The sequence below is a fragment of the Rhinoderma darwinii genome, chromosome 5 (genome assembly GCF_050947455.1).
Source record: "Rhinoderma darwinii isolate aRhiDar2 chromosome 5, aRhiDar2.hap1, whole genome shotgun sequence".
In the NCBI taxonomy this organism is placed as follows: Eukaryota; Metazoa; Chordata; class Amphibia; order Anura; family Rhinodermatidae; genus Rhinoderma; species Rhinoderma darwinii.
In genome coordinates this window covers 137,280,053-137,305,987 of record NC_134691.1, presented here as the reverse complement: position 1 = coordinate 137,305,987, position 25,935 = coordinate 137,280,053, and the positions used below count along the sequence as shown (strand labels likewise).

The following is a 25,935-nucleotide window of genomic DNA, read 5'->3' as shown; positions in this document are numbered from 1 at the left end:
TCACTCATAGATGTTATATTACTCCTACCAGGTTATTGCATATAGGCAGAATTTCCTCGGCGACCTGTCACAGATGGCAAAATGACGAGCTGATTTTGATCATATGATGTGGTTCTGCCCGGTAATTGCCAATTTTTGGAGAGAGGTTACAGATTTCCACTCATCAATATTGGATGAACGGGTTCCTTGTGAGCCTGGTATTTGTTTATTGGGTCTGCGGTCACTGGATTCTTGGTCTCATTATGAAGGTATATTCCTACGCGAGGCACTGTTCTTGGCCAGGAAGGCTATCGCCATCCAATGGATGGGTGACCTTACCCCTACAGCCTCTCAATGGAAGACGATGGTTAACTCTGTGCTCTCATATATCAATTTGGTGTACAAACATCAGGGTTGTCAGAATAAGTTTATGAGTATTTGGGGTCGGTGGTGCATATCACCTCATACTTCTTTTGGCGTGGGTGACCTTAGGGTTTCCTTACCTCCGGATGGGATATCTAATGGTTGATATGGTATGGGTTTGTGGCATAATGTTGTGGGGATCCATTGCCTGAATGCGCATGTCGACTGGACTTGGACTGTGTTTTATCGCTTTATTCTTTTGTTTTATTTTTTCTTATTTCTGTGCTTTTCGCATTTTGCGGTGTGACATGTATCTTTGATCCTTATCTCATGTTTCTATGTACACGGAGATCAATACTGTTCTTATGTTTATGTTACTTGAAGAATGGGTTTCTTGTATGCCACCCAGTATATTTTGATTATCATATCGGTGTATCACTTTATTTACAATAAACCGAGTTTAAAAAGAAATAAATGTTCCTATAGATTAACAGCAGGGAGATCTTGAAAACTCTGAGGAATTTATACAGAAAGTAGATCTTAAAATGGTATAACTTTTCTTTATACAAAAAAAATAAAGTTTGCTGAAACCAGAATACCCTTTGTACTAGTTTGTTCGGAAAATAATGTTTTTTTGACAGTTTACAAGTCTTAAAAACTGTATATAGTTATGTTGGCAAGACTGATTCTGATTATAAAAGTAATGAACTTCAGAACTAACAGAACACAATGGCATACAAGCTGTCAGATAAAAAGATTACATAAATAGCAGTCATCAATGTAGGAATGGCAGATGTCCAGTAATGTGGTTATAAAGTGAGATCCTCACATCATGGACCCAACAGAAGGCTTTGTATGTACTATAATCAGTTTAACAGTGGCAGAATATTAGCACACCATATTGTAAACCCATAGAAAGGTGAAAGGGTAAACCAGCCACATGGTCAGGCATTAGTAATCGTTATGTCCTTCAATGTATTGTTCATCAGGTATGCCTTCAGAGTAACATAGTGGATTCACAAGCGGCAGATTTTGTTGCAGGAATTACTGCGACTGAAAATAAGTTCCATTCATCTGAATTCAACTTGCAAAAACCTATGTGCTTGCTACAGAAACTACTCCATTCAGATGAATGGAACTCATTTTTAAAACGCACATTTCTGCAACAAAATCTGCCGCGTATGAATGCACCCTATGGGTCAGTTCACACTTTGCGTACATACTGCAGTTTTTCCACAACTAAATTAGTTGCGGACAATCCGCAGCATAACACAGTAGCAGCAAAGTAGATGAGATAGAACACATCTCATCCACATGCTTGAAAAAACGCTCAGAAATGGACATGCGGTGTGGAATTTCATTCCGCAGCACGCTCTGTAAACGAAGCTTATTTGTTGCGGGTTTTCCCCATTGAATTCAATGAGGAGGTGAAACCCGCCACAAGATTCTGCCGCAAAAAACGACACGCATAAAAAAATCGTATACTTAACCAGAAGTCTGTGTTTCTTCCTCCAGGGCGGCCTCCAGGGATGACGTTTCATCCCATGTGACCGCTGCAGTCAATCACAGGCTGTAGCAGCGGTCACATGGGATGACGTCATCCCTGGAGGCCGGCCTGGATGACGTCAGAGGGCTGGCCTCCTGGGAGGAAGCTTCATCCTATGTGGCCGCCGCTGCAGCCAATGACCGGCTGCAGCTGTCTCCTGTGATGCAACGTCATCCCAGGAGGCTGGCCTGATAGCAGGCTGGCTGAATGCTGCAGTTTCCGCAGCGGACAATACGAGTGAAAAACCGCACCACAGTTTGGTGCGATTTTTTGCCCAGAATTCCCTACGGCGCACAGGGAGGATACACTGCGTGCTTTTACGCAGCATATCTGCCCCATGAGAACTCAGTCTACCAGTGTATATAGGGCCTTAGTGGTGTGTACTAATGGGCAGACTATGCCAGACCTAAATTACCCAGCCCAAATTTGCACGTTTCTTTTATCATTTGTCAATTAGCTGTTTAGTCTCTAACAAAATCCCTGACAGATTTAAATGCCATGGACACCTTTGACTTGTAAAGATTTTTTTTTAAATATGTTATTGGTAACCTGGAGTTAAAATAAGTTTAAGGCTGCAATCCTCATTCCTTCATTCGTTTTCATTCCCCCTGATATTCAGATTACAACCTGCTCCTAGTTTAAGAAATTTCTCATACGATCATGTCCCTTCCAGTAAAACATGCTGGATGCGAGTTCTGTGACTCCAGTATGCTCCGGTCTTCACTATCTCTTATATACAAGCACTGCTCCATTCCTGTACTAATAAAGCCCACAAGGGATCTCCCTTCTGCTGACAAGCACTGATGCTGAGGAGTGTGTGATTACATACTTTATACACAGCCTGTCTGACCTCCCTCTGCAGACTGTCTTGTGTGTGTTCTACTCCCTATCTACACTATGATACCGACAGAATGAACAGACTTGAACACATGGATGCTCCCCCACCTCTCCACACACTGCTCTGCCATGTACAATCTCCTCCCCCTCCCTGCTGCTGTCTCTAATGGTATGTTCACACAGGGTGGATATGCTGCGTAAAAGTACACAGCCTATCCGCCCTGGACCCCGCAGGGAATTCCAGCCGAAAAGACACTGCAGAAAACAGCAGGTTAAAAAAAAAAAACAAAAAAAAAAAAACGCTTATACTGTAGTCATGACTACGTGCCCCTCTGATGTCCTGCAGCCCGGCCACCTGGCATGGCATTTCATCCCAGGTGGCCGTTGCAGCAGTCACATGGGATGAAACGTCATACCAGGAGGCCGGCCTGGACAGAGAAGCATAGAGATCTGGGTAAGTATAACTTTTTTTTCTCCGAGTTGCGATTTTTGCAGCAGAATCGCAGCTTTTCTGCCGCAAAAATCTCAACATCTGCTATTTGTTGCAAATTTTACCTCCCATATAATTCAATGCGGAAAACCTGCAACAGAAAAGCATCGATTCCAACGCATAAATTGACAAGCTGCGGATTAAAAAACCGCATGTCACTTTATGAACAGTTTTGGGCATATTTTTTACGGAGCATTAGGATGAGATTTGTTAAAATCTCATCCACCCTGCTGCTATTTTATTATCCTGTGGATTTTCCGCAATGAAATCCGAAAAATCCGAAGTGTTTATGCTACGTGTGAACATACTCTAATACGGAGATAACGGGGAGAGGAGAGAGAGAGTGGACACAGCCAGGAGTGCTGAAGTACATGGGTCACAATTAGCAGGACCATTAGCTAGGTGAAGGAGTTACGTAGACTTTACAATAGCAAAACGGTAAGACATTTTTAATGAAAACAATTGAAAGTTGCTTAATTTTAGATGTAGGAAGCAAACAAAAAAGAAAAAAAAAATTCTGTGCAAAGGGGGCCTTTAAACCCTTAACGACCGCCCACCGTCTTTTGACGTCAGGCGGTGCATGTACTCAGTCTACGACGACGCCTTTTGGCGTCGCTGTAGTAGAGGGGGTTTAGCGGCACCCTGGTGAAGTCTGCACTAAAAACCGGCTGTAAGTAACAGGTCCGGTTCTTAGTGCAGCCATCAGGACCTGCCGATTTCGTCGTAACAGCCAATCACAGCGGTCACATGCTGTTACTGTGTACAGAGCTGCCGGGAGTGTCTAAATGACAGCTCCTGCTCTAAGAACGAGCTGTTGCTACCAGCTCTGTTCTTAGAGCAGTGATCAGGAGCCAATAGTATTGGTTCCTGATCTTTTGTGTTCACTATGAGATCCAATCATAGTGATCACTACTGTAAAATAAAAGTAAAAAACATGTATCTGTTTCTCCTCACTCTGTTCTAGCTGTGGAGAGTAACAGATACAAGTGTGTCAGTGTCCCCTCACAAAATCAGTTGTTCCTCACACAGTTTAAAAAAAACAAACATTTTTTTCAGTATTTTATAGTATATACACATATATATATATATATATATAAATATATTTACTGTATATACTAAGAATCGTACTATAAACTACTGTTTTTAGGGTACGCTGTTAGACGGCGTGTACGCTGTTAGACGGCGTAGGGTGCTGTTCTGGGCTTGGGTTTACGGTTTGTGTTAGGCGTAGGGTTTAGGTTTTAAAAAAACAAAAAACGTTTAATTCCTTTAGTGTTCTTAGTTGATAAAAAAATTGAAACCGCTAGTTACATTTATTATTTTCGGTTTAGACTGTATTATCATTATGGCTGCCAGAAGATACAGCGTTGAGGAAGCCTATCAGATGCTATGCTCCGATACGGATTCTGCATCTGAAGTTGAGCTTTTACTTGAAAGCGACAGCGAAAGTGTCGCTTCAAGGGATTCTACGGATATGAGACCCAGCACCAGTGATATGGGAGACAGCGCAGTTGCCACAACGTCCGTTCAAAGTGCAGCCCCTGAAATTGTATAACCCCACCAAACCGATTTAGTGTGGGAACCCATAAGTTTATTTTCTCCCACCATAAATGACTTTATTGCTACTGCTGGCATAAGTCCCAATGTCAGTAATTTTTCACCACTAAATTATTTTAATATTTTTATTACGGACCAAGTTTTGGAACATTTTGTGCAGGAAACAAATTTGTATGCCAGGCAGTACATTGCCAATAAGCCTTCGTCACCTCATGCCAGGTTGTGGAATCCCACAAATGCAACGGAAATAAAAAAAATTCTGGGCCTCACCCTTAACATGGGAATTATAAAAAAACCCTCTATTAGGTCATATTTGGCATCAAGCCCTATACATGCCACCCCCATTTTTTCTGGCATTATGTCACGCAGCAGGTACGAAATACTTATGCGATTTCTCCACTTTAGTGACAACCTACAGGCACCCCCTTCCAGCGACAGAAGTCGTGACCGGCTGTATAAATTAAGGCCTTTGCTAAATTTTCTTAATTCCTCCTTTTTAGGAGCATATACCCCTGAACAAAATTTAGCAGTGGATGAATCGCTAATGAAATTCAAAGGGCGTCTCTCATTCCGCCAATTCATACCCTCAAAAAGTGCAAAATACGGGGTAAAGATCTACAAGTTATGTGAAAGCACTACTGGCTACACATGTTTAAGATCTACGAGGGTAAAGACAGAGAATTTAATCCACCAGGGTGCCCTCCAAATATTGGTACCACTGGTAAGATTGTGTGGGATTTAATTGGCCCTTTCCTACACAAGGGGTATCATGTATACACTGACAGTTTTTATACCAGTGTGCCATTGTTTAGCGCCCTTCATTGTGCCAACACCGGAGCCTGTGGCACAATACGCAGGAATCGCAAAGGTTTCCCACGTCAACTTGTGGATAAAAAACTACGAAAGGGGGAGTCATGCACTTTTCAAATTGAGAAGATGCTGGCTTTAAAATTTCGTGACCGCAAGGACGTCTACAAGATCAGCACTGTCCATTCAAGTGCAACAGCAACTGTTAGAGAACGTGGGGCCTCTGCAGATAGACAAAAGCCTGTGTATGTCATCAACTATAACAAATTCATGGGTGGGGTAGATTTGTGCGACCAGATGTTACAACCTTATCTGGTTAAAAGGAAAACCAGAACATGGTATAAGAAAGTGGCAATATACCTCATCCAGGTTGCAATGCACAAGGCATTTGTCCTGTACAAAAAATCAGCGGGCAGGGCGACATTCTTTGAATTTCAGGAGAAAGTTATTGAAGATCTCCTATTTCAATCTGCAGACCAGAGAGTAGTCCATGAGTCCGAGGATGTACGCCGACTTGTTGAAAAACATTTTTTACACCCCATCCCTTCAACACCTAACCAGAAATACCCCAAAAAACGGTGTCGGGTCTGCAGCAAACGAGGACAGCGAAGTGAGTCACAATATTATTGTTCCGCTTGTCCTTCTAACCCTGGTCTATGCATAAGTCCCTGTTTTGAAATCTATCATACCGCACATTACTAATTTTCTTTTGCGAGCTATAAAAGTTAAAATGCAGGATTTATTTAGGATTTTATTTTTCTGTACACCTCTTTTTTTTTTTTTAGGGAAGCAGCTTCGCTGTATATTTAGGAGATGACAAAATTTAGGGTTCTTTTAGAGATTTCTTTTTTTTAATCACTTTTTTTGGGAGGGAGGGAAATATACTTTTCTAGATTGAGTCATTTTGGGATATAACCCAGTTATATAAAGTGGAATAAGGCCCTGAAATTCATTCAAGATAAAATTGTGCCCTGAAAGCTTTTTATTTCCTTTTCCGTTATGACTATGTCCTGCCATAAATAGCTGTTACTCACTGGGGATACGGCATAATTTTTTCTTTTTGTTCTGAGGATTTCTAAGAAGCGAGCTGTTCCTTATCAATACACTATGGGCTTTATTACAGTTTTATTCGGGTTTTTGGTGGACCTCTTACACCAGACAATACTTCTAGAAATAGCGACATTAATTTGGGGAGTAGTGGTCCTTTACTGTATCTATACATACGGTGTGGGACACTGCCCCTTTATATATTCTACAGGTGATTGGTTGTTTTGTGCACATGGCGGTTCCTACCTTGCCGGGCAGGGGCTTGTTATGGTGTACTGCGTCACTTGGCACATTCGTCCCTTATATAGGGATTGATAGAGCTAAAGAGACGTTGTATGACCAGTCACTTTGAATAATAAAGTCATTACAGCCCTACAAATTTTCTTTCATCCTGTGAACATGCTCTAGTTTTCCACATAGCTGGATACATTCTTCCTCCTTTTTTTTTGGATATATTGCCTTTTTCCGCCAACAGTTTAATACATTTTCCCACTCTAACTTACTATATATCAGAGCGGGTTGATATACATAATGTCTATGGACTGACATGATTTCAGGACAGCTGCTTTCTTAGCACGACATAGTCATAGGGTGTAGAAACTGTTAGGGACATATATTTCTCAATCTAGAAAAGTAGAATCCTCCCATTTTCAAGCAAAATGTGTGTCCTGAAAGCCTCCGGGTGCTCCCTTCCTTTTGGGTCCTGCCGTGTGTCCAGGAAACACATTAGGGCCACAATGGGGATATTTTTGAACACAGGAGAAACAGGGTGATACATTTCTGGTGCATTTCCTTATTCTCATGTCCTCTGTACAAGAAATCTGACCTTAAAATGACACATTTGTGAAAAAAAGTGAAATAAAATTTTCTTTACACCTGCTTTGCATTACTTCCTGCGAAAACTGTGGGGTCAAAATACTTAGTACACACCTAGATGAATACCTTAAGGGGTCTAGTTTTCAAAATGGGGTCATTTATTGGGAGTTTCTATCTTTTTGGCAGCTCAGTGCCTCTATAAATGTGTAATGGGACCTGAAACATTTTCAAGCAAAACGTGTGTCCTGAAAGTCTTCGGGTGCTCCCTCCCTTTCGGGCCCTGCCGTGTGTCCAGGCAACGCATTAGGGTCACAATGGGGGCATTTTTGAAAACAGGAGAAACAGGGTGATAGATTTTGGGGTGTGTTTCTTCATTCTCATAGTCGCTTTACAAAGAAATCGGTCTTCAAAGTGATACTTTTATATAAAAAGTGTTGTTTTTTTAAATTTCACCTGCTATGCATTAAATTTAGCAAAAAACTGTGGAGTCAAAATACTCACTACACCCCTAGATAAATACCTTAAGGGGTCTAGTTTTCTAAATGGGGTCATTATGGGGAGCTGCTATCGTTCTGGTAGTTCAAAACCTCTCCAAATGTACAGTGGGGCCTAAAACATTTTCAAGCAAAATATGAGACCTGAATGCCTCCGATTACTCCCTTCCTTTCGGGCCCTGCCATGTGTCCAGGCAACGCATTAGGGTCACAATGGGGGCATTTTTGAAAACAGGAAAAACAGGGTGATACATTTTGGGGTGTGTTTCTTCATTCTCAAGGTCGCTTTACAAAGAAATCGGTCTTCAAAGTGATACTTTTATGAAAAAAGTGAAATTATATTTTTTTTACACCTGCTTTGCATGAATTCTTACAAAAACCTGTGGGGTCAAAATACTTACAACACCCCTTAATAAATACCTTAAGGGGTGTAGTTTTCAAAATGGGGTCACTTGTGGGGGTTTCCACCATTCTGACACCTATGAGCCTCTGAAAACCTGGCTTGGTGCAGAAAAACAAAATGTACTTCAAAATTTATAAAATGATTACTAAAGTTGTAAGTCTTCTAAATTGTTCAAAAAAAACATTTTTTTTTTCAAAAGTGCTGCCAAAATAGAGTAAAGCGATGGAAATATATATTTAATAAAAAAATTGTACAGTATGTATGTACATATGGGACATATTGCAGTTAAAAATAAGGAAAAATTATAATTTTTACAAAATGTCTTCCATTTTTCTATTTTTTTATTAATTTCCGCAAATCGGATCAGTCTACTTTTACCACTAAAATAAAGTACAACATGTAACGAAAAAACAATGTCAGAATTACTTGGATATTCAAAACTTTCGCAGAGTTATTCTCTGATAAAGTCAGACATACCAGATTTAACAAATCTGGCTTGGTCATTAAGGTCTTTTCAGGCCCGGTAATTAAGGGGTTAAGAGTGCTTCATAAACCTGAATACGCATTGCTTTTCCTCAAATATTTATTATGATGACTGAACACTTTTTGATTCTAATACCCAGTCCGATGATGGGCAAGACCACTTCCTATAGTTAGTGAGATATCATCCACAACTTCTTGATTGTGCATGTTTGTTTAACCCCTTCCCGCTCCTTGACGTACTATTACGTCATGGCAGCTGTATCGTTCGCGCTCCATGCCGTAATAGTACGTCTCGGGAGTAACGCCCGTTTCGGCCGTCCTCCCGACACATACAGGAGCTGTGACGCTGCTGTCTTGTTCAGCAGCTGTCACAGCTCCTACAGCGGGGACCGATCGCTGTGTCCCCGCTGATTAACCCCTTAAAAGCCGCGTTCTATAGAGATCGCAGCTTTTTAGGGGTTAAGCTGCCATCGCCGGACTGCTACGTGATAGCGGCCGGCGATGGTGACTATGGCAACCGGACACCAAACAATGGCGTCCGGCTATGCCATAGACGGAAGCCTAGTGGGTCCTGACAACGTCAGGACCCACTATGCTTGCTGTCAGTGAGTAGCTGACAGTTCTAATACACTGCACTACGCATGTAGTGCAGTGTATTAGAATTGCGATCAGGGCCTCCTGCCCTCAAGTCCCCTAGTGGGACAAAGTAATACAGTAAAAAAAAAGTTACAAAAAGATGTGTAAAAATAAGAAAATAAAAGATTTAAAAGTAATAAAAGTAAAAATCCCCCCTTTTCCCTTATCAGTCCTTTATTATTAATAAAAATATATAAATAAACTATACATAATTGGTATCGCCGCGTCCGTAACGGCCTGAACTACATTATTTATCCCGCACGGTGAACACCGTAAAATAAAATAAAAATGGTACTGATCGAAACTACAGTTCGTTACGCAAAAAATAAGTCCTCGCACGGCTTTATTGATTGAAAAATAAAAACGTTCTGGCTCTTAGAATAAGGTAACACAAAAAGTGAATGATTGTTTACAAAACGTATTTTATTGTGCAAACGCCATAAGACATAAAAAAAACCTATAAACATCTGGTATCGCCGTAATCGTATCGCCCCGCAGAATAAAGTGAATACGTCATTTATAGGGCACGGTGAACGCTGTAAAAAAAACGAAAAAAAAAACAATAGTAGAATTGCTGTTTTTTAGTCACCACGCCACCTAAAAATAGAATAAAAACTGATCAAAAAGCCGCATGCACCCCAAGAAAACTACAATGGATTCCTCAAGGGGTCTAGTTTCCAAATTGGGGTCACTTTTGGGGGGTTCCCAATGTTTTGGCACCACAAGACCTCTTCAAACCGGACATGGTGCCTAATAAAAAAGAGGCCTCAAAATCCACCAGGTTCTCCTTTGCTTCGGAGGCCGGTGCTTCAGTCCATTACTGCACTAGGGCCACATGTGGGATATTTCTCAAAACTGCAGAATCTGGGCAATACGTATTGAGTTGCGTTTCTCTGATAAATCCTTTTGTGTTATAAAAAAAATGGTATAAAGAGGATTTTCTGACAAAAAAAAAGGTAAATTTCACCTCTACTTTGCTCTAAATTTTTGTGAAACACCTAAGGGGTTCATAAACTTTCTACATGCTGTTGTGAATACTTTGAGGGGTCTAGTTTCTAAAATGGGATATTTGATAGGGGTTTCTAATATATGGGCCCCTCAAAGCAACTTCAGAACTGAACTGGAACCTAAAAAAAAAAATAAATGAGGCAATACTTCGCTTCTTACATTATACTGATAATGAGCAGTGCCCACCCCAAGATGACCCCAGTTTTGACCGTTTGTATAAACGGAGACCCTTATTAGACCGTTCCAGTGCCCGGTTTTCCCAAGCATACATCCCCGAGAAGTGTATTTCTATTGATGAGTCCCTGGTACATTTTAAAGGGAGGGTTCAATTCCGCGAGTACCTGCCGGGTAAGAGGGCAAGGTATGGCGTGAAGATGTATAAGCTGTGAGAGTGCATCAGGGTATACCTACAGGTTTAGGATATATGAAGGAAAGGCCACCCCCAAACCAGACTGCATCCTGGACTACAATAGGTACATGGGAGGGATGGACTTGTAAGATCAAGCCCTGAAGCCCTACAGTGCCATGCGGTGTGGTATAAGAAGCTGGCCGGGCACATCATACAGATGGCATTGTACAATGCGTACATGCTACGTCGATGTGCAGGCCAGACGGGAACTTTCCTGGAATTTCAAGAGGTGATTATCAAGAACCTAATCTTTAGGGACCAAGAAGGGGGGGCACCAAGTACTTCTGGAAGCGAGCCCACACGCATCGTACCAGGGCAACACTTTCCAGGAGAAGTTCCCCAAACAGGCAAGAAGGGAAAAAGTCAAAAGAGGTGCAAAGTCTGCTATAAGAGGGGGATAAGGGAGGACACAAAATATCAATGTGACACGTGTCCCGAATAACCAGAGCTCTGTATGAAAGTGTTTTAAAATTTATCATACATCCCTTGGTTTATAATTTACCCCAATTCTACTTACCCTGATGCACTCCGCACAGCTTATCCCCCCTCGTCTTTCCCCTCTGGGCCCTGCTGTGTGTCCAGGCAGCTGATAACAGCCACATGTAGGGTATTGCCATACCCGGGAGAACCCACATGACAGTTTATGGGGTGTAGGTCTCCCGTCAAAATGCTCACTACACCTCTAGATGAATGCCTTAAGGGTGTAGTTTTTAAAACGGGGTCACTTCTTGCGGGTTTCAACTGTACTGGTACCTCAGGGGCTTCTGCATACATGACTTCGCACTAGAAAATCCTGAGTAGGCCAAATGGTGGTCCTTTCCTTCTGAGCCCTCCCATGGGCCCAAACGGCAGTTTATCACAACAAATGGGGTATTGCGGCACTCAGAACAAATTGCGCAACAGAATGGGGTATTTTGTTTCTTGTGAAAATAAGAAATTTTCAGCCAAAACTACATATTATTTGACAAAAATAATTTTGTTTTCATTCCCAGCCCAATTCAAATAAGTTCTGTGAAAAAACTATGGGGTCAAAATGGTCACATTACCCATAAATGAATTCCTTGAGGGGTGTAGTTTCCAAAATGGGGTCATTTGTGGTGGGTTTCTATTGCTTTGATACCTCTGGGGCTCTGCAAATGCGACATGGCACCCGAAAACCAATCCAGCAAAATCTGTACTCCAAAGGACACACAGCGCTCCTTTCCTTCTGAGCCCTCCCATGGGCCCAAACAGCAGTTTATCACCACAAATGGGGTATTTCCGCACTCAGGACAAATTGGGCAACAAAATGGAGTATTTTATTTCTTGTGAAAATAAGAAATTTTGATCACAAATGACATTTTATTGGAAAAAAAATTTCATTTTTTTCATTTCAGAGCCCAATTCAAATACGTGCTGTGAAAAAACTGTGCTGTCAAAATGGTAACAACAACCCTAAATGAATTCCTTGAGGGGTGTAGTTTCCAAAATGGGGTCACTATTGGGGGATTCCTACTGTTTTGACACCGCAACACCTCTTCAAACCTGGCATGCTGCCTAAAATATATTCTAATAAAAAAGAGGACTCAAAATGCACTAGGTGCTTCTTTGCTTCTAGGGCTTGTGTTTTAGTCCACGAGCGCAGTAGGGCCACATGTGGGACATTTCTAAAAACTGCAGAATCTGGACAATACATATTTAGTAGTGTTTTTCTGGTAAAACCTTCTGTGTTACAGAAAAAAATATGAATAAAATTGAAATTCAGCAAGAAAAATGAAATTTGCAAATTTCACCTCCACTTTGCTTTAATTCCTGTGAAATGCCTGAAGGGTTAAAAAACTTTATAACTGCTGTTTTGAATACTTTGAGGGGTCTAGTTTTTAAAATGGGGTGTTTTATCAGGGTTTCTAATACATAGGCCCCACAAAGCCACTTCAGAACTCAAGAGGTACCTTAAAAAAAGCTTTTGAAATTTTCTTAAAAATATGAGAAATTGCTGTTTATGTTCTAAGCCTTGTAACGTCCAAGAAAAATAAAAGAATGTTCCAAAAACGATGCCAATCTAAAGGAGACATATGGGAAATGTGAACTAGTAACTATTTTGGGTGGTATAACCGTCTGTTTTACAAGCAGATGCATTTAAATTCTGAAAAATGCAATTTTTTCAACATTTTCTCTAAATTTTGCCATTTTTCACCAATAAACACTGAACATGAAGCCCAATGTGTCACGAGAAAACAATCTCAGAATCGCTTGGGTAGGTTTAAGCATTCCGACGTTATTACCACATAAAGTGAAATATGTCAGATTTGAAAAATGGGCTCTGAGCCTTAAGGCCAAAACTAGGCTGCGTCCTTAAGGGGTTAAAAACATTAGAATTTAATCTAAGTATGAGTTGTCTAAAGGAGTGGTCTTATTTAAAATAAAAACAGATTTTCAAAAAACCCTGTTAGGGTATTCTGAGTTAATAGAGTGGGTCCCATGTTCTGGACCACCAACAAATTAACTGAAGTGGAGAGCAGCTACAAAGAGCGTCTCTCACTCTGGGACTTAACATGTCCATGCATTACATGGACAGCCCATTGTTTTCAAAAGGCACCATGAAATGCTTTATTTCCGCTGTGTTGGCACTGTAGGGTAATTAAACACAAGCTGACATAGCGGATTAAAGCTACTCGCTGGGGTCCTAGCAGCGGGACATCTTATGATCAGCTTATTTTAGAGGCATCTTTCTAATAAAAAGGGATTAAAAAAAGCAAAAAACACCTGTAGTGCATAAAAATACGTTCTATAAAATAACAAATACCCTACCTTCCTTAGCGAGGTACATCAAATAGCTTTTAAGGTCTGTAATATTATGGCCACTGAAAAAATCATAATACTGAAAAACTGTAATTGTTTCTGCAGACAAATTAGACGACAACGTGTTTTCTGTTTTGTCCAGAATGTGAGCAACCAGCGTTCTGTAAACTAAAAAGGAAAATAAAGGCTATTAGTGATAAATTCACAGAACACATTATAATGACATGGATATACAATTATGAAGAGCATGACTACAGTAATCCTGAACAGAAATATCACCCTTCTATGGGAGAATCAGCTTATGTGTAATGAAGTACCCTGACACTTTTGTTTTGCCCGTTGCCACAGAGTCCACCCAGCTGATGAAGTCTTTTTTTTTTTTAAGAAATTTTTTCAGAACATAGTAACATATCTTTGCATACAAGTGGTTTAAAGGGGTATTCCGGCTGTAGAAAGTGACAGCGTATCCATTAGGATAGGTCATCACTTGCTAATCAGTATGGGTCCGACTGTTGGAACCCCCACTTATTACGAGGACAGTTTTGTGAGTGTTTTCTCTGCACAGCGCCACTTCCATTCAGGTACCATGGTAACTGCAGCTTAGTCACACAAACATGAATGTAAAAAGTTGCAATACCTGCACAGCGCCTGGACAGTTGTGGTTTAATGCAAGGAGAGATTTAGAAGGAGCCTCAGTTCTCCACAGAGCACTGCGGTTCCTACATTCTATCAAACGGAAGGAGGTCCCAGCAATAGGACCCATGCCAATTAGCAAGTGATATGCCATCACAAAAAGATATGCCATCACCTGCTACAGCCGGTATGCCCCTTTAAAGAAAAAAAATCTTTAGCCACACTAAACCACTTGGTCTGTTGCTTTAGATGGAGAGGACCTGAAACGAAAATAAAATTTTGAGTAATAGTAGACACATGAAACCTACTTGAGTAAAGTTGACACTAGCATTACCTCTTTTCTGTATGGTTTCTGTTCATTTTTGATGGTCTAAGTAGAGAGTATGCTGCGCAATACTATCCAGTAAAAAAAAAAAAAAAAAAACCCAACCTGATGGATCCATTATAGGTCAACTGGATCATAACAGATCAGTCAAAAAGATCATCAGGATGACATATCTGTCATAGATCCTGTAAAAAACGAAAGCCATGATAACAGTGTCCCAACCTGTTTTTGTTTTATACTGTTCCTTGGCCTCTGTTTGAATATGAACATTGACTGCAAGGACAGACAGTATGCAAGTATTAATGCACGGATCCATTGATCCACAATAAATACTCTTATACCTGTTTCGGCAAGTCCTGGGCTTTCCGTATTAACCATTTGGCTAAAGGTTTCATGCAGCGGTTTCATCATTTTGTCAGCACTTATGTGGTACATGTGAACAGGCGTGGAGCATTTTGTCCAGAAAGATAGAAGTGACGGCATGTCATGAAATCCAGAGATAACTAAGACACAAAAACACTAAGTTACTTTCCATAATTTTAACAATGACTCATTACAATACAACAACCATTAAAATCAGCACAAAATGGCTAGATAGCCAAAACCTTAAAATGTACCCCCAATAATCATACCAGCCGCATCTCCTGGGCCAGGACAGTGGCCAGCCTGCTTGCTTAGGCAATTGTACGAGACTGAAAGCCTCTCCGGCCAAACTTCTTGCAGGCTAGCCCTGACAGTCAAGGATGTATATAATACCGCTCGTCTTCAAACAAGTAGCATGACTTGCATGTCAAATAGTTAAACATACCGGGGCTGTTAATTTCTTCACTCTGGTCTAAACGCAAAATTCTAAGATGCTAGGTACACGATTGATCCTTGAGACCACAGACAACAACTACTGCTGCTGCATGTTACCAGATTGTACAGCAGAAGGTTCCAAAATGATGCTCACCTCTCTGACATCACCCAGTACGGCTGAAGCTATTGGCTGAAGCTGCACTACACGGACTTCCTGCTCTTCCCATGCAGTCTGCACATAATACGGTTCCCCTGCTCTCTTTTGGATACCGTACTTCCAACTGCTTTCTGGCCTAAATGCATTTGCCATCCGTCCACGTGATTTTAAGTAGTCAATCACCTCCACATGATGTGACATCAGTGTGGACGAACGTTATAGCAGCGGAAATGAACCTTCTGTTTCATCAGTTCCTTAATCTGCTGCGTCCCTCACCCATACGTCCCACTACAGTTATAAGCACCTCAAGCTCACCAGAAAACCAGTGCAAAGCGAGTTGATTTTTAAGACTACAAGGATAAAATGAAAAAGAAAAAACAGGATACTGCCAAACAAATAAGGCAAATTGGGCAGAAAGGGTCTGTAGATAACTCAAGGACAATGATGACTTATAAGCCAAAAACTGAAATGTTGTGTAGGCATGTAATAATAAAAGATCAGTAGGGAACTATTAGCACAGATATCCAGCCAATTCCGTTGTGTCCATGGTGCAGCAAATCATTCTCCTAAGCAAAGTCACAGCTTAGAAAGTCACTTTTAGCTTCATTTAACCATGGACCAGAGCACACACAAACACGCTTACGCCTCATTAACACAATAGGGTCCGTTTGTTGGCCGTTAAAATCGGCCGTATTGGGCCGTTTTTCCCGGCCGGTTTGCATCCGTTTTGATTCCGTTCCGGGCTGCCGTTTTTAACTGCCGATTTTGACCCATTTTGCATCCTTTTTTTTCCCTGTCCGTTTTAAAATCGGATGAATTTCATTTAAATTTGTTGCCACACACAGCCCTCTGTAGACAATGCCATCCAGCCCCCTGTTGGTAATGCCGCCCAGCCCCTGCAGGTAATGCCACCCAGCCCCCTGCAGGTAATGCCACCCAGCCCCCTGCAGGTAATGCCACCCAGCCCCCTGCAGGTAATGCCACCCAGCCCCCTGCAGGTTGCACCCATCCCCCCGCCTTCCAGGAGAAGTCACTGACTTCAATGTCCATATATGGACAGTTTAGTCACTGACTTCTCCTGTAGCGGAATCCCTGGCCAAGGTGTCAGGGATTCCGCTTCTGAAGTGAGTGACGTCACTGTGTCCATATATGAACAGCAGTAGTCGCTCACTTCTCCCGTAGCGGAATCCCCAATCCCCGGCCGGGGATTGGAGAGTCAGACTTCTACAGGGAGCGTAAAAAGACCCTCCTCCTCCTCACATGCACTCTGCACTGTGAGGAGGAGGAGGAGGAGGAGAGAGAGCGAGAGCGACAAAATACATGGCCATCACTCGGGACACATTCCAGTGATGGCCGTGTATTACCCGGCCCCATGGACTTCTATGGGAGCCGGGCGGCCGGGTAAACGGCTGAAAATAGTGCATGTCCCATTTTTTGACGGCCAGGTTTCCCGGGCCGTCAAAAAATCGATCGTGTGAATAGCCCCATTAGGGGTCTATTGTTCCTAATGCTGCCGGGTGACGGCCGATTTATGAACGGCCGTCACCCGGCCGGGAAACCCTGTCGTGTGAATAAGGGCTTAGACTTTTTCCATTGTTCAACAAATCTTTGCAGAAAATCAATACTTAAAATAACAAATACACATTTTTTTTGAAGTGAGGGAGGCACCCACTGATATGCATGATGTATGAATAGCAATTCCTTAAAATGTTAATATTAATTCTGCCTTAATTAGCAGAATACAAGCTGTAATTATGGCTGCCTGTATTCTGTCAATTCACCCTATTTTAGAGATAACATTTCCATATTCCAGAAAAAGTATTTCTGCCGATTCTCTCTAAATAATACATTGCTGCCTTATACCTTATTAATTGCAAACTAGTCCACAACTTCTCACATTATAGGCCTGTGCTTGCAAACCTTTGTTCTGAGCATATCTGAATCATTTTGAATGACAGAATATTTGCGAAGAAACCACGCAGGATTATATGAACAAAAGCATCTTGGTTATTCAAATCTGCAGCTAGTGTGCATGTCCTATGATAGAGATTAAAAAACAGCCCCAGGTTATGATCAGAAGAATTACTGATGTAAATACCAGTCTGATACTCAATAGACTATTTTGCCGATGGCGCCATTTTCTTTTTTACATGTGACCACAAGAAACGGTTCTCCAACAATTACTTGTATAAAACATGTACAAAAAGTGGGAATGTCAAGCTGGTAAAATTAGAAAATATAGTGCGCATAGGAAAAAATTAAAAGTGTACTTTAAGGCCCCATGCACATGACTGTAAAAAATCTCCGTAATCGCGGACCGTAATTACGGGCCCATTCAGTTCTATTAGCCGCGGACACCTTTCCGTATCTCTACGGATAGGTGTCCATGCCGTAGAACTGTACCGCAAAAGAGACAACATGTCCTATCTTTTGCGTTTTTACGGTCCGTACTTCCATACATTGTATGGGAGAATGGGCAGAAAATGTGGGCTGCGGTCCGTGGCCAGCCGTACCCGCAAGTGCGGGCTGTAATTACGGGTACGGCCGTGTGCATGTGGTCATGTCTCTTTCTTATCTCACATTGGAAAAGGGTGGCAGCCATTTCATTTTTCACCAGTCAGTAGAAGGCTAGGCAGTTTGGTTAAAGAGGCGTCTTGATATACACTAAACATTTGCAGTTGTTTTACAGGCATTTTTATACATGTCAACATAGTCACCTCTCTACTCGTAAGCTTGAATGGTTAATTATTCTTTACTCACCTTCTACAACTGAATTTGTGTTGCCCATGTTATCTTTGCTGATGTCTGACAATTGCTTGATCACTTGGCTTTGTCTACTCAGTTTTTTCTTCAGATCTCTTAGGACAAACAGAACTTGACTAGAGGTAATAATTTGCTAGAAGAAGCATAAAAAGATAGATAAAAATGATTTTAGGGAATCTATATGCTACCTACAAAACCCATTATTTTCCCACCTAGGGACAAAATGCTCAAACTACTGTAAAGTGATACGGTGTGCTTCATAATATTTACATGTGCAGTAAGCAATTTAAAGGGTTTTTCCACTATACATAATCCTTTGCCATTAGGCAGGCCCCCCTGCGGTTAGATCAGACATGGGCAAACTACGGCCCGCGGGCCACATACGGCCCGTTAGGCTTTTTAATCCGGCCCGCCGAACTTGTCCAAGATATATCCGTCCTCAGCAGCTGCTAGTTCGCGCAGGAGGACGGATATATCCGTCCTGTGATCGCGCGGGTACTGCCAGTTTACCCACGCGATCAGCGGCAGGAGCACGGCTGTTATACACAGCCTGGCTCCTGCTGCAACTGCCGGAATCGAAGCACGCGCCGATTCCGGCAGTTTAACCCATTAAATGCCGCTGTCAACAGTGACAGCGGCATTTAATGTGTTTGACAGAGGGGGGAACTCCCTCTGTCTCCCGATCGGCGCCCCCGCAAACAAATCGCGGGTCGCCGTCGGGTTTCCATGACAGCCGGGGGTCTAACAAAGACCCCCAGGTCTGTCTTCAGCATCTGCCTGTTAGGCGATGCCAGAGGCATGACCTAACAGGTTGCCTGTCAGTTTTACACTGACAGGCAATAATGCTTTGGTATACGAAGTATACCAAAGCATTATATATGCGATCGGCACATCGCATAGTGAAGTCCCCTGGTGGGACAAAAAAAAAAAAAGTAAAACCGTTAAATAAAGTTTGTGAAAAAAAAAATAAAAAAAATTACAGTCAAAGTCAAATAAAACTACTTTTTTGCCCCAAAAAGTGGTTTTATTTAATAAAACGGTCAAAACAAATCACACATACACATATATGGTATCCCCGCGATCGTAACAACTTGACCAATAAAATGAACACATTAATTAAACCGCCGGATGAACGGCGTCCAAAGAAAACGCAAAAAACAACGGCAAAATTCTCTCTTTTCTCCCATTCCCCCCATAAAAAATAAAATAAAAGTTAATCTATAAGTCCTATGTACCCCAAAATAGTACTAATGAAAACTACACATTGTCCCGCAAAAATCAATCCCACGTACGGCCACATCGACGGAAAAATAAAAAAATTACGCCTCTTGGAACGCGGCGATGCAAAGACAAGTAATTTTTTTCTAAAAGGGTTTTTATTGTGCAAACGTAGAAAAAACATATAAAACCTTTACACATTTGGTATCCCTGTAATCGTGCCGACCCATAGAATAAAGTTAAGATGTTATTTACGCTGCATAGTAAACGGCGTAAATTTATAACGTGAAAATTAATGCTGGAATAGCTGCTTATTTTCAATTCTCTCCTAAAATAAAGTTAATAAAAGTTAATCAATATGTTATAAGCATCTAAAAATGGTACAATTACAAAATACAACTCGTCCCGCAAAAAACAAGCCCTTATACGGCTATGTCGACGGAATAAAAAAAAAAACAAGCCCTTATACGGCTATGTCGACGGAATAAAAAAAGAGTTACGACTCTTGGAATGCGACCGTGGAAAAACAAAAAATAATCCTTGGTCATTAACGTGCAAAATGGCCCGGTCATTAAGGGGTTAATGTTGCGCGTATTTCTCTTTATTTCACTTTAATTTTCACTTCGTTTCACGTCACCATTAAGCCCTTCGGTTTTCAAAGAGTACAATATCAGCCGTCACTTTGCCACGAAGCATGCAAACTATGCTAGCAAGCAGTCAACACAAGAACGGGCGGCTACTGCTCAGAGGTTGGCAGCTAATTTACAGAGTCAACAGAACTTTTTCTTGATAAATCACAGTGCGTATGTTATTTTAATCTATTTACATTTCCTCCTCCCAGTATCTGCGAAATAGTATGTAAATGCCATATCTTGCATATTCCTTGAGACAAATTTATTAACTGATAAGGGCTATTTTTCACATTTGAAAGACAGTTAATAAATTGGGTTGTAGTGTTCTTACTGTGCTATGAGGTTTGCACACACTACATTTAATGCTTTAGTATATCCGGCCCAAACACTCCCTCCAAATGCTCCTGGCCCGGCCCCTCTGTCAAATTTTAGAACCCATTGTGGCCCGCGAGTCAAAAAGTTTGCCCACCCCTGGGTTAGATGATTGTGGGGGGGGTTCTACCACAGATGTTCACTTTGGGAAAACCACGCATGGAAAGTTAAGCATTACACGGTACCCATTAAAATTAAGGCAAGGTTGCGTAATGCACAAATGCTATCACTGCTTTGGCTAATAGGAGTCATGATTGGGGATATTCTCTTTACAGTCTCCATATTCACTAGGAAAGGCTTATGAAAAAGGAACATAGCAAGGGCATGTGGATTGTGAATATATTAAATTGCATACTTCCTTTTTCACAGTGAAGTGAAAAGCAAATGGTACCGTAAAGATGTTTTCCCCCAAAAAATATGTACAGTACAAGTAGAATTGTCCACTTGTGTGAAGTTTCCCGATTTAGTAATCAGACATTTCTAAGTATTCTTGGTCTAAAATACGTGGGCTATTGAAAGGGGACACCCACTAATGGCCCCCATAACAGTACCAATATGAATTGTCAAACACCTTTTCCCTCTCCTACTGATCTGCCTGTGAAAATATCATTATTGGTTCTTCCTCCGTGAACAATGACACTCAGGATGTTGCCTTACATTATCAATAGATTTAATCCATTGCATTTGTACACAAATATATTGTGAAATTAAAAGCAGGGGAAAAGTACTGAGAGCATAAGAAATTATATGTGCATGTTTAATCTATCAAAATCAGGTGAGTGTCTAGGAAAATGTAGGAAGATAGATTGACACCAGTATGCGATTAATGTGTGATATGGCAGAAATATTGATAAGGAGTAGACAGAAGTGAGGGTAAAAAAAGAAAATCTTTACAACAGAATCTTTACTTGTCTAAATTATTAGAAAATTATATCAAAATGAGTAGATGCCAAAAATAAAATAAAGGGATTTTCAAAAATGTGTCGAAATTTAATTTGGAAATGTGTTTTTAATGTATCACATTATGGGTAATAGCGAAGTTAAAGGGAACGTCTTCTATTGGATTTCATTAATTAGATTTCTGTAGAAGAGAATGAGGAGGGGAACTTAAGACTGACGTTTCATACGCCAGTCCTAACCTAAACCACACTGAAGTAAGATGGGCCTAATTTATCAAAAGACGTGCACCTTTTAATAAATTAGCCGCATCTGTGGCCGTTCATGCGCTAAGAAGTAAAAGCTACGGTGGCTATTAGCCGCTTCTTATTAAACATTTCTATCAGGGCCCCAGCGTTAGTCACTTGGAGAAAGGAACGGACCCTTCAGCTAGGTCCCGTTCCTTCCTCCGAAGTAACTAGCGCTGAGACCCTGACTGTACTTACAGGAGCTGAAGATGCTGAATGAGCAGCAAGAAAGCAGAAGCTCCGTGTGGAGAGAGCCAGGCCAGCAGGTCCTTTTCTACACAGCCGACTGGACCCTGCAAGACTGCGGAGTGCCCCATCCTCCTTCACATGCCCCCCTGACCCCACTTGTAGAAAATAAAGTTTTGTTTTTTTCCGTTCACCTAGTGTTTTTTGCCGCAATTTTCGTAATCGCGGAAAAATGGATGGAAAATCCACAGCTTAATACATTAGCAGCAGAGTGGATGAGATTTGAACAAATCTCATCCACAAGCTGCGTAAAAAATGCACTGAAAAAACGTTTATAAATTGACCTGCAGTGCGGCTTTTAAACCCACAGCATGTCAATTTATGTTGCAGAATCGCTGCTTTCTGTTGTGGGTTTTCTCCATTGAATTCAATGGGAGGTAAAACCTGCAACAAATAACAGATTTTGCTATTTTTGTGGCAGAAAAGCTGCGATTCTGTCACAAAAAAATTGCACCGCAGATAAAAAAAAAAGCTTATACTTACCCAGAACCCTGTGCTTTTGCGTCTAATCTGGCCTCCAGGGATGACATTTTATCCCATGTGACTGCTGCAGCCGAGATCAGTCACAGTCACATGAGATGAAATATACGCTCGTGTGAATGAGCCCTAAATGCTCCTTACATCCTCGCAAGTGCTTCTCCTTCGCTTAAGGTGCCCTCCATATCGTGTTATTGCCCTATGTTTATTTTGTACGACGGAAAAGCTCCCGACGTACACGATAAAGGTGTTCATGGGGCTCGATTATGTCCTTTTGGTCTCCGTCGGGTTGGTATACTTCGGTATACCCTTTTTTTTTGAAGGGTGGAATAGCGTAGTAGACTCTGCTATTCCATCCTAATAGATCCCACAAAAAAAACGTATACCGCTCCTGACAACACTATATGGACAATGATGTCAACGAGCACTCTGCCCGTGGACTTTGGCCCAGGGAAAGCTCCTGACGTTGCTGTCCATTTATGAACAGTGACTTCAGGAGTTTCCCCAGGGCCATTCCGGAGGCTACGTATCCCATTGTATGCCATACAGTGGGAAAAGTTTTGGTTGAATTCAATAAAATCCAGTGCATCAACCAGTCACTGACTGCTTCATGGTTTCGTTCACTGTAACTCGACGTCTGTAACAAAATCAGTTACTGCGTATAGCGTACAAACGTGAGCGCCACACTTTCCGTTGCCCACCCCTGGTAATGGAGGGGGGGCCAATCTCTTTGGCTGTAAAGGGGCCCAGAAATATCTTATGCTGGCCCGGCAGTTACATACATTTTTTTTTATAGTTAGACCGTATTCACATGAACGTGTGTCAAATCGGTTATGAAAAACAGCAGTTCTCCACTTGGGTCTATTAAGGGATCCATGAAAATGGGCAAAAATCGGACACATTCCGGTAAAAAACGTTCATGCGAATAGCCCTATAGAAATACATTGATTTTATGCAGCCGTGTGACGGCCGTTAAAAAGACATTGCTGCGAATAAGGCCTTAATAAAAAGTATACAAAGGTATAATTTTTTAAAACCCTATCAAAAGTCAACAGTCCATACTGAAGATCCCCTGGTACAGGTATGAGCGAATGTTTCTAGAAGATGCATGAAAGTAAACCTCTTCTGCCATGTAATTCATTCACACCTCACCTTAATAAGTTCAGAGCAGTACTGTAGATGCCGGACCAGCGTGATGTCCAGGCTCTCATTTCCTGTAGTGAGCGGCAGGGGACTGCTTGCAACACTGGTGCCAACACCTGTGTCTTCAGTCAATGCCTCGCTCAGGTGTCCCCTGGCTTCTGGGTGTTCAGATCTGTAACTGTAAAATATGTACTTTAGCAGGAACACATTACAGTCCTGTATACAAGATAATGGTCGTGCATTCATTAATTCTACTAATACTATGCTGCATGATTCTGATAGATGTAGAGATCCGAGTTGTCCATAACTAATGGATCATACTCCATGTGCACAATCGTTTGGGGTTTTTTTTTTTTTTTAAATATAAAATGTATATTATTGTGATGTGATTGGTGCAACTTTTAAAATACTTCATTAAAAATTATTTTAAATTTTTGAGATACAGCTGCATTGTATACTGTATACAGAGCAGCTGTATCGAGCGCGGAAACCTGTATCTGTCAGGTCCGTGGGACTGACCGGTTCAGTGTCAGCGGGTCCTGCGTGTCAGAACTGCTATCGATCACATCTAAGTTCATAACCTGCTTTCACTGAACCAGTCAATCCCGTGGACTGGACGGATTTAGGTTTTAGTGCACGATACAGCTGCTCTGTATAGAGGATACGAAGTATCTGAAAAAGTAAAAATAATTTTTAATAAGAAGTATTTTAAAAGTTGCACCAATCACACTAATACACATTTTTATAAAAAAAAACAAAACGAAAACTATTTCAAAAGGTGTACATAGCCTTTAAAGGAATGACATTTTTGCTAGTGCCAGGTTTATAATAGTTTATTACAGGTTATTATAATAGTCTATTACCATTAGATTTGGTGGAAATCTATTTACAACTCTAACAATTCCAATATTCCCTATTTCTGTAAAAGCTTTTTTTCTAGTTCAAAGACATGGACTAGAATAGCAAGGCTTATTGTGCAAACAAAACCACAGAGGAGGGGACCCTGGGGCACCCATAAGTAAGTTTACAGTGCAAACAGTGTCATAGTGTCAATATTTATATGTAGCATTGTCATTATGTACTTCAAGTATTGTTCAGCATTGCGCTGGAGAATTACTATGTCTGATCAGACATTTCTGTAACTGAAACGCTGTTCTATACATGTGAATGAGGTGGTTACCGCAGCATGCATGTAGATTTCTGCAAGCCCAACTCAGATGAATGGGAGAGTCACTGAAATTTCAGCAACAGATCTGCCGCCTGTAAATATACCCTTAGGCCACTGCACACACAGCGTAATTGCCACAGTTTTTCCAGGTGGAAAATCCACAGCGTATTACAGTAGCAGCAATGTTGCACGCAAAAAAACCCGCAAAAAAACGACCACACTCACCCCTCCCCTGGTGCTCCTGTAGTGATGCGTCCCTGCTAACCGGGCTTGTTTGTGTTGAGCCGGCCTCCTGGGATGACGTTTTGTACCATGTGACTGTTGCAGTCAATCACAGGCCAAAGCGTCATGTGGGATGGGATGTCATCACAGCGACCAGCTAATTGGAGCAGTGACACTTTGCTATGGGAGCGCCAGGGGAGGAGTGTAGGTTTTTCCTTTTTTTATCCCCTTTTGGGGCAGACGGTCTGCTGCAACTCACTGCGGAATATGGGTCGGATTGGCTGCAGAGTTTTCCGGCAAGGGCAGGAATCACATATAGGCATCCTTCAAAACACACTATTTTTTCAGCGTTTTGTAAAAATCACAGGAATTTCAAGCGTTTTTTTATGCCATTTTTATTTAAAAAATTTTAAACGCCAGAAAAACCATACGCAGAACATGCTGTGTTCCAAAAGGTCAAAGCCAAAACGCTTCCAAAAGGTCAAAGCCAAAATGCTGTGTATGTAGACGCTCATATTTTACGAGAGATCTTAAAGCAACGAAAACCCTAAGAAAAATGCAGCAAAAGCTGTACGGGCATCCAGCCACAGTTTTTCTGGCAGTTATTTTAAGCCAAACAAGAATCGATCGAAAAAGAAGAAAATGTATAATGGAAAGACTAATTTTTCGCTATTTTGGATCCAGTCCTGTGCTTGGCTCAAAAAAACGCATCAAACCTGCATGTGTGATTCCAGCCCGAGGCCAGGATCACACAACATCGTTTTGATGCATGTTTTTTTTAAATAGGTCTTAAATGACAACTAGAATCCGATTTTCGCTCTGAGAAACCATTCTGCTATTTGTCTCTATGAATTTGCATACACAAGGCTTTTTTTTAATAGCCCATTTAAGAACGTAATGGCTTTTTTCCTATCTGGGCAGAGGTTTGCGATCTAATGACT

At 41.4% G+C, this 25,935-nt stretch overlaps 1 protein-coding gene across 7 annotated transcripts in view; it reads right to left on the bottom strand.

Moving 5' to 3' along the window:
* The window catches only part of RIPOR2 (RHO family interacting cell polarization regulator 2), a 157,394-nt gene that overhangs the window by 24,790 nt on the left and 106,669 nt on the right, over window positions 1-25,935 (bottom strand). For 6 of the 7 annotated variants that reach the window (XM_075826552.1, XM_075826553.1, XM_075826551.1 and 3 more), the window contains 4 exons: window positions 23,614-23,782; window positions 18,330-18,465; window positions 14,956-15,117; window positions 13,666-13,824 (listed from right to left, as the gene is read on the bottom strand). In XM_075826552.1, the coding sequence (XP_075682667.1) occupies window positions 13,666-13,824; window positions 14,956-15,117; window positions 18,330-18,465; window positions 23,614-23,782 (626 nt within the window). The remainder of the gene's footprint in view (window positions 1-13,665; window positions 13,825-14,955; window positions 15,118-18,329; window positions 18,466-23,613; window positions 23,783-25,935) is intronic. The other variant, XM_075826557.1, reaches the window with a different exon arrangement.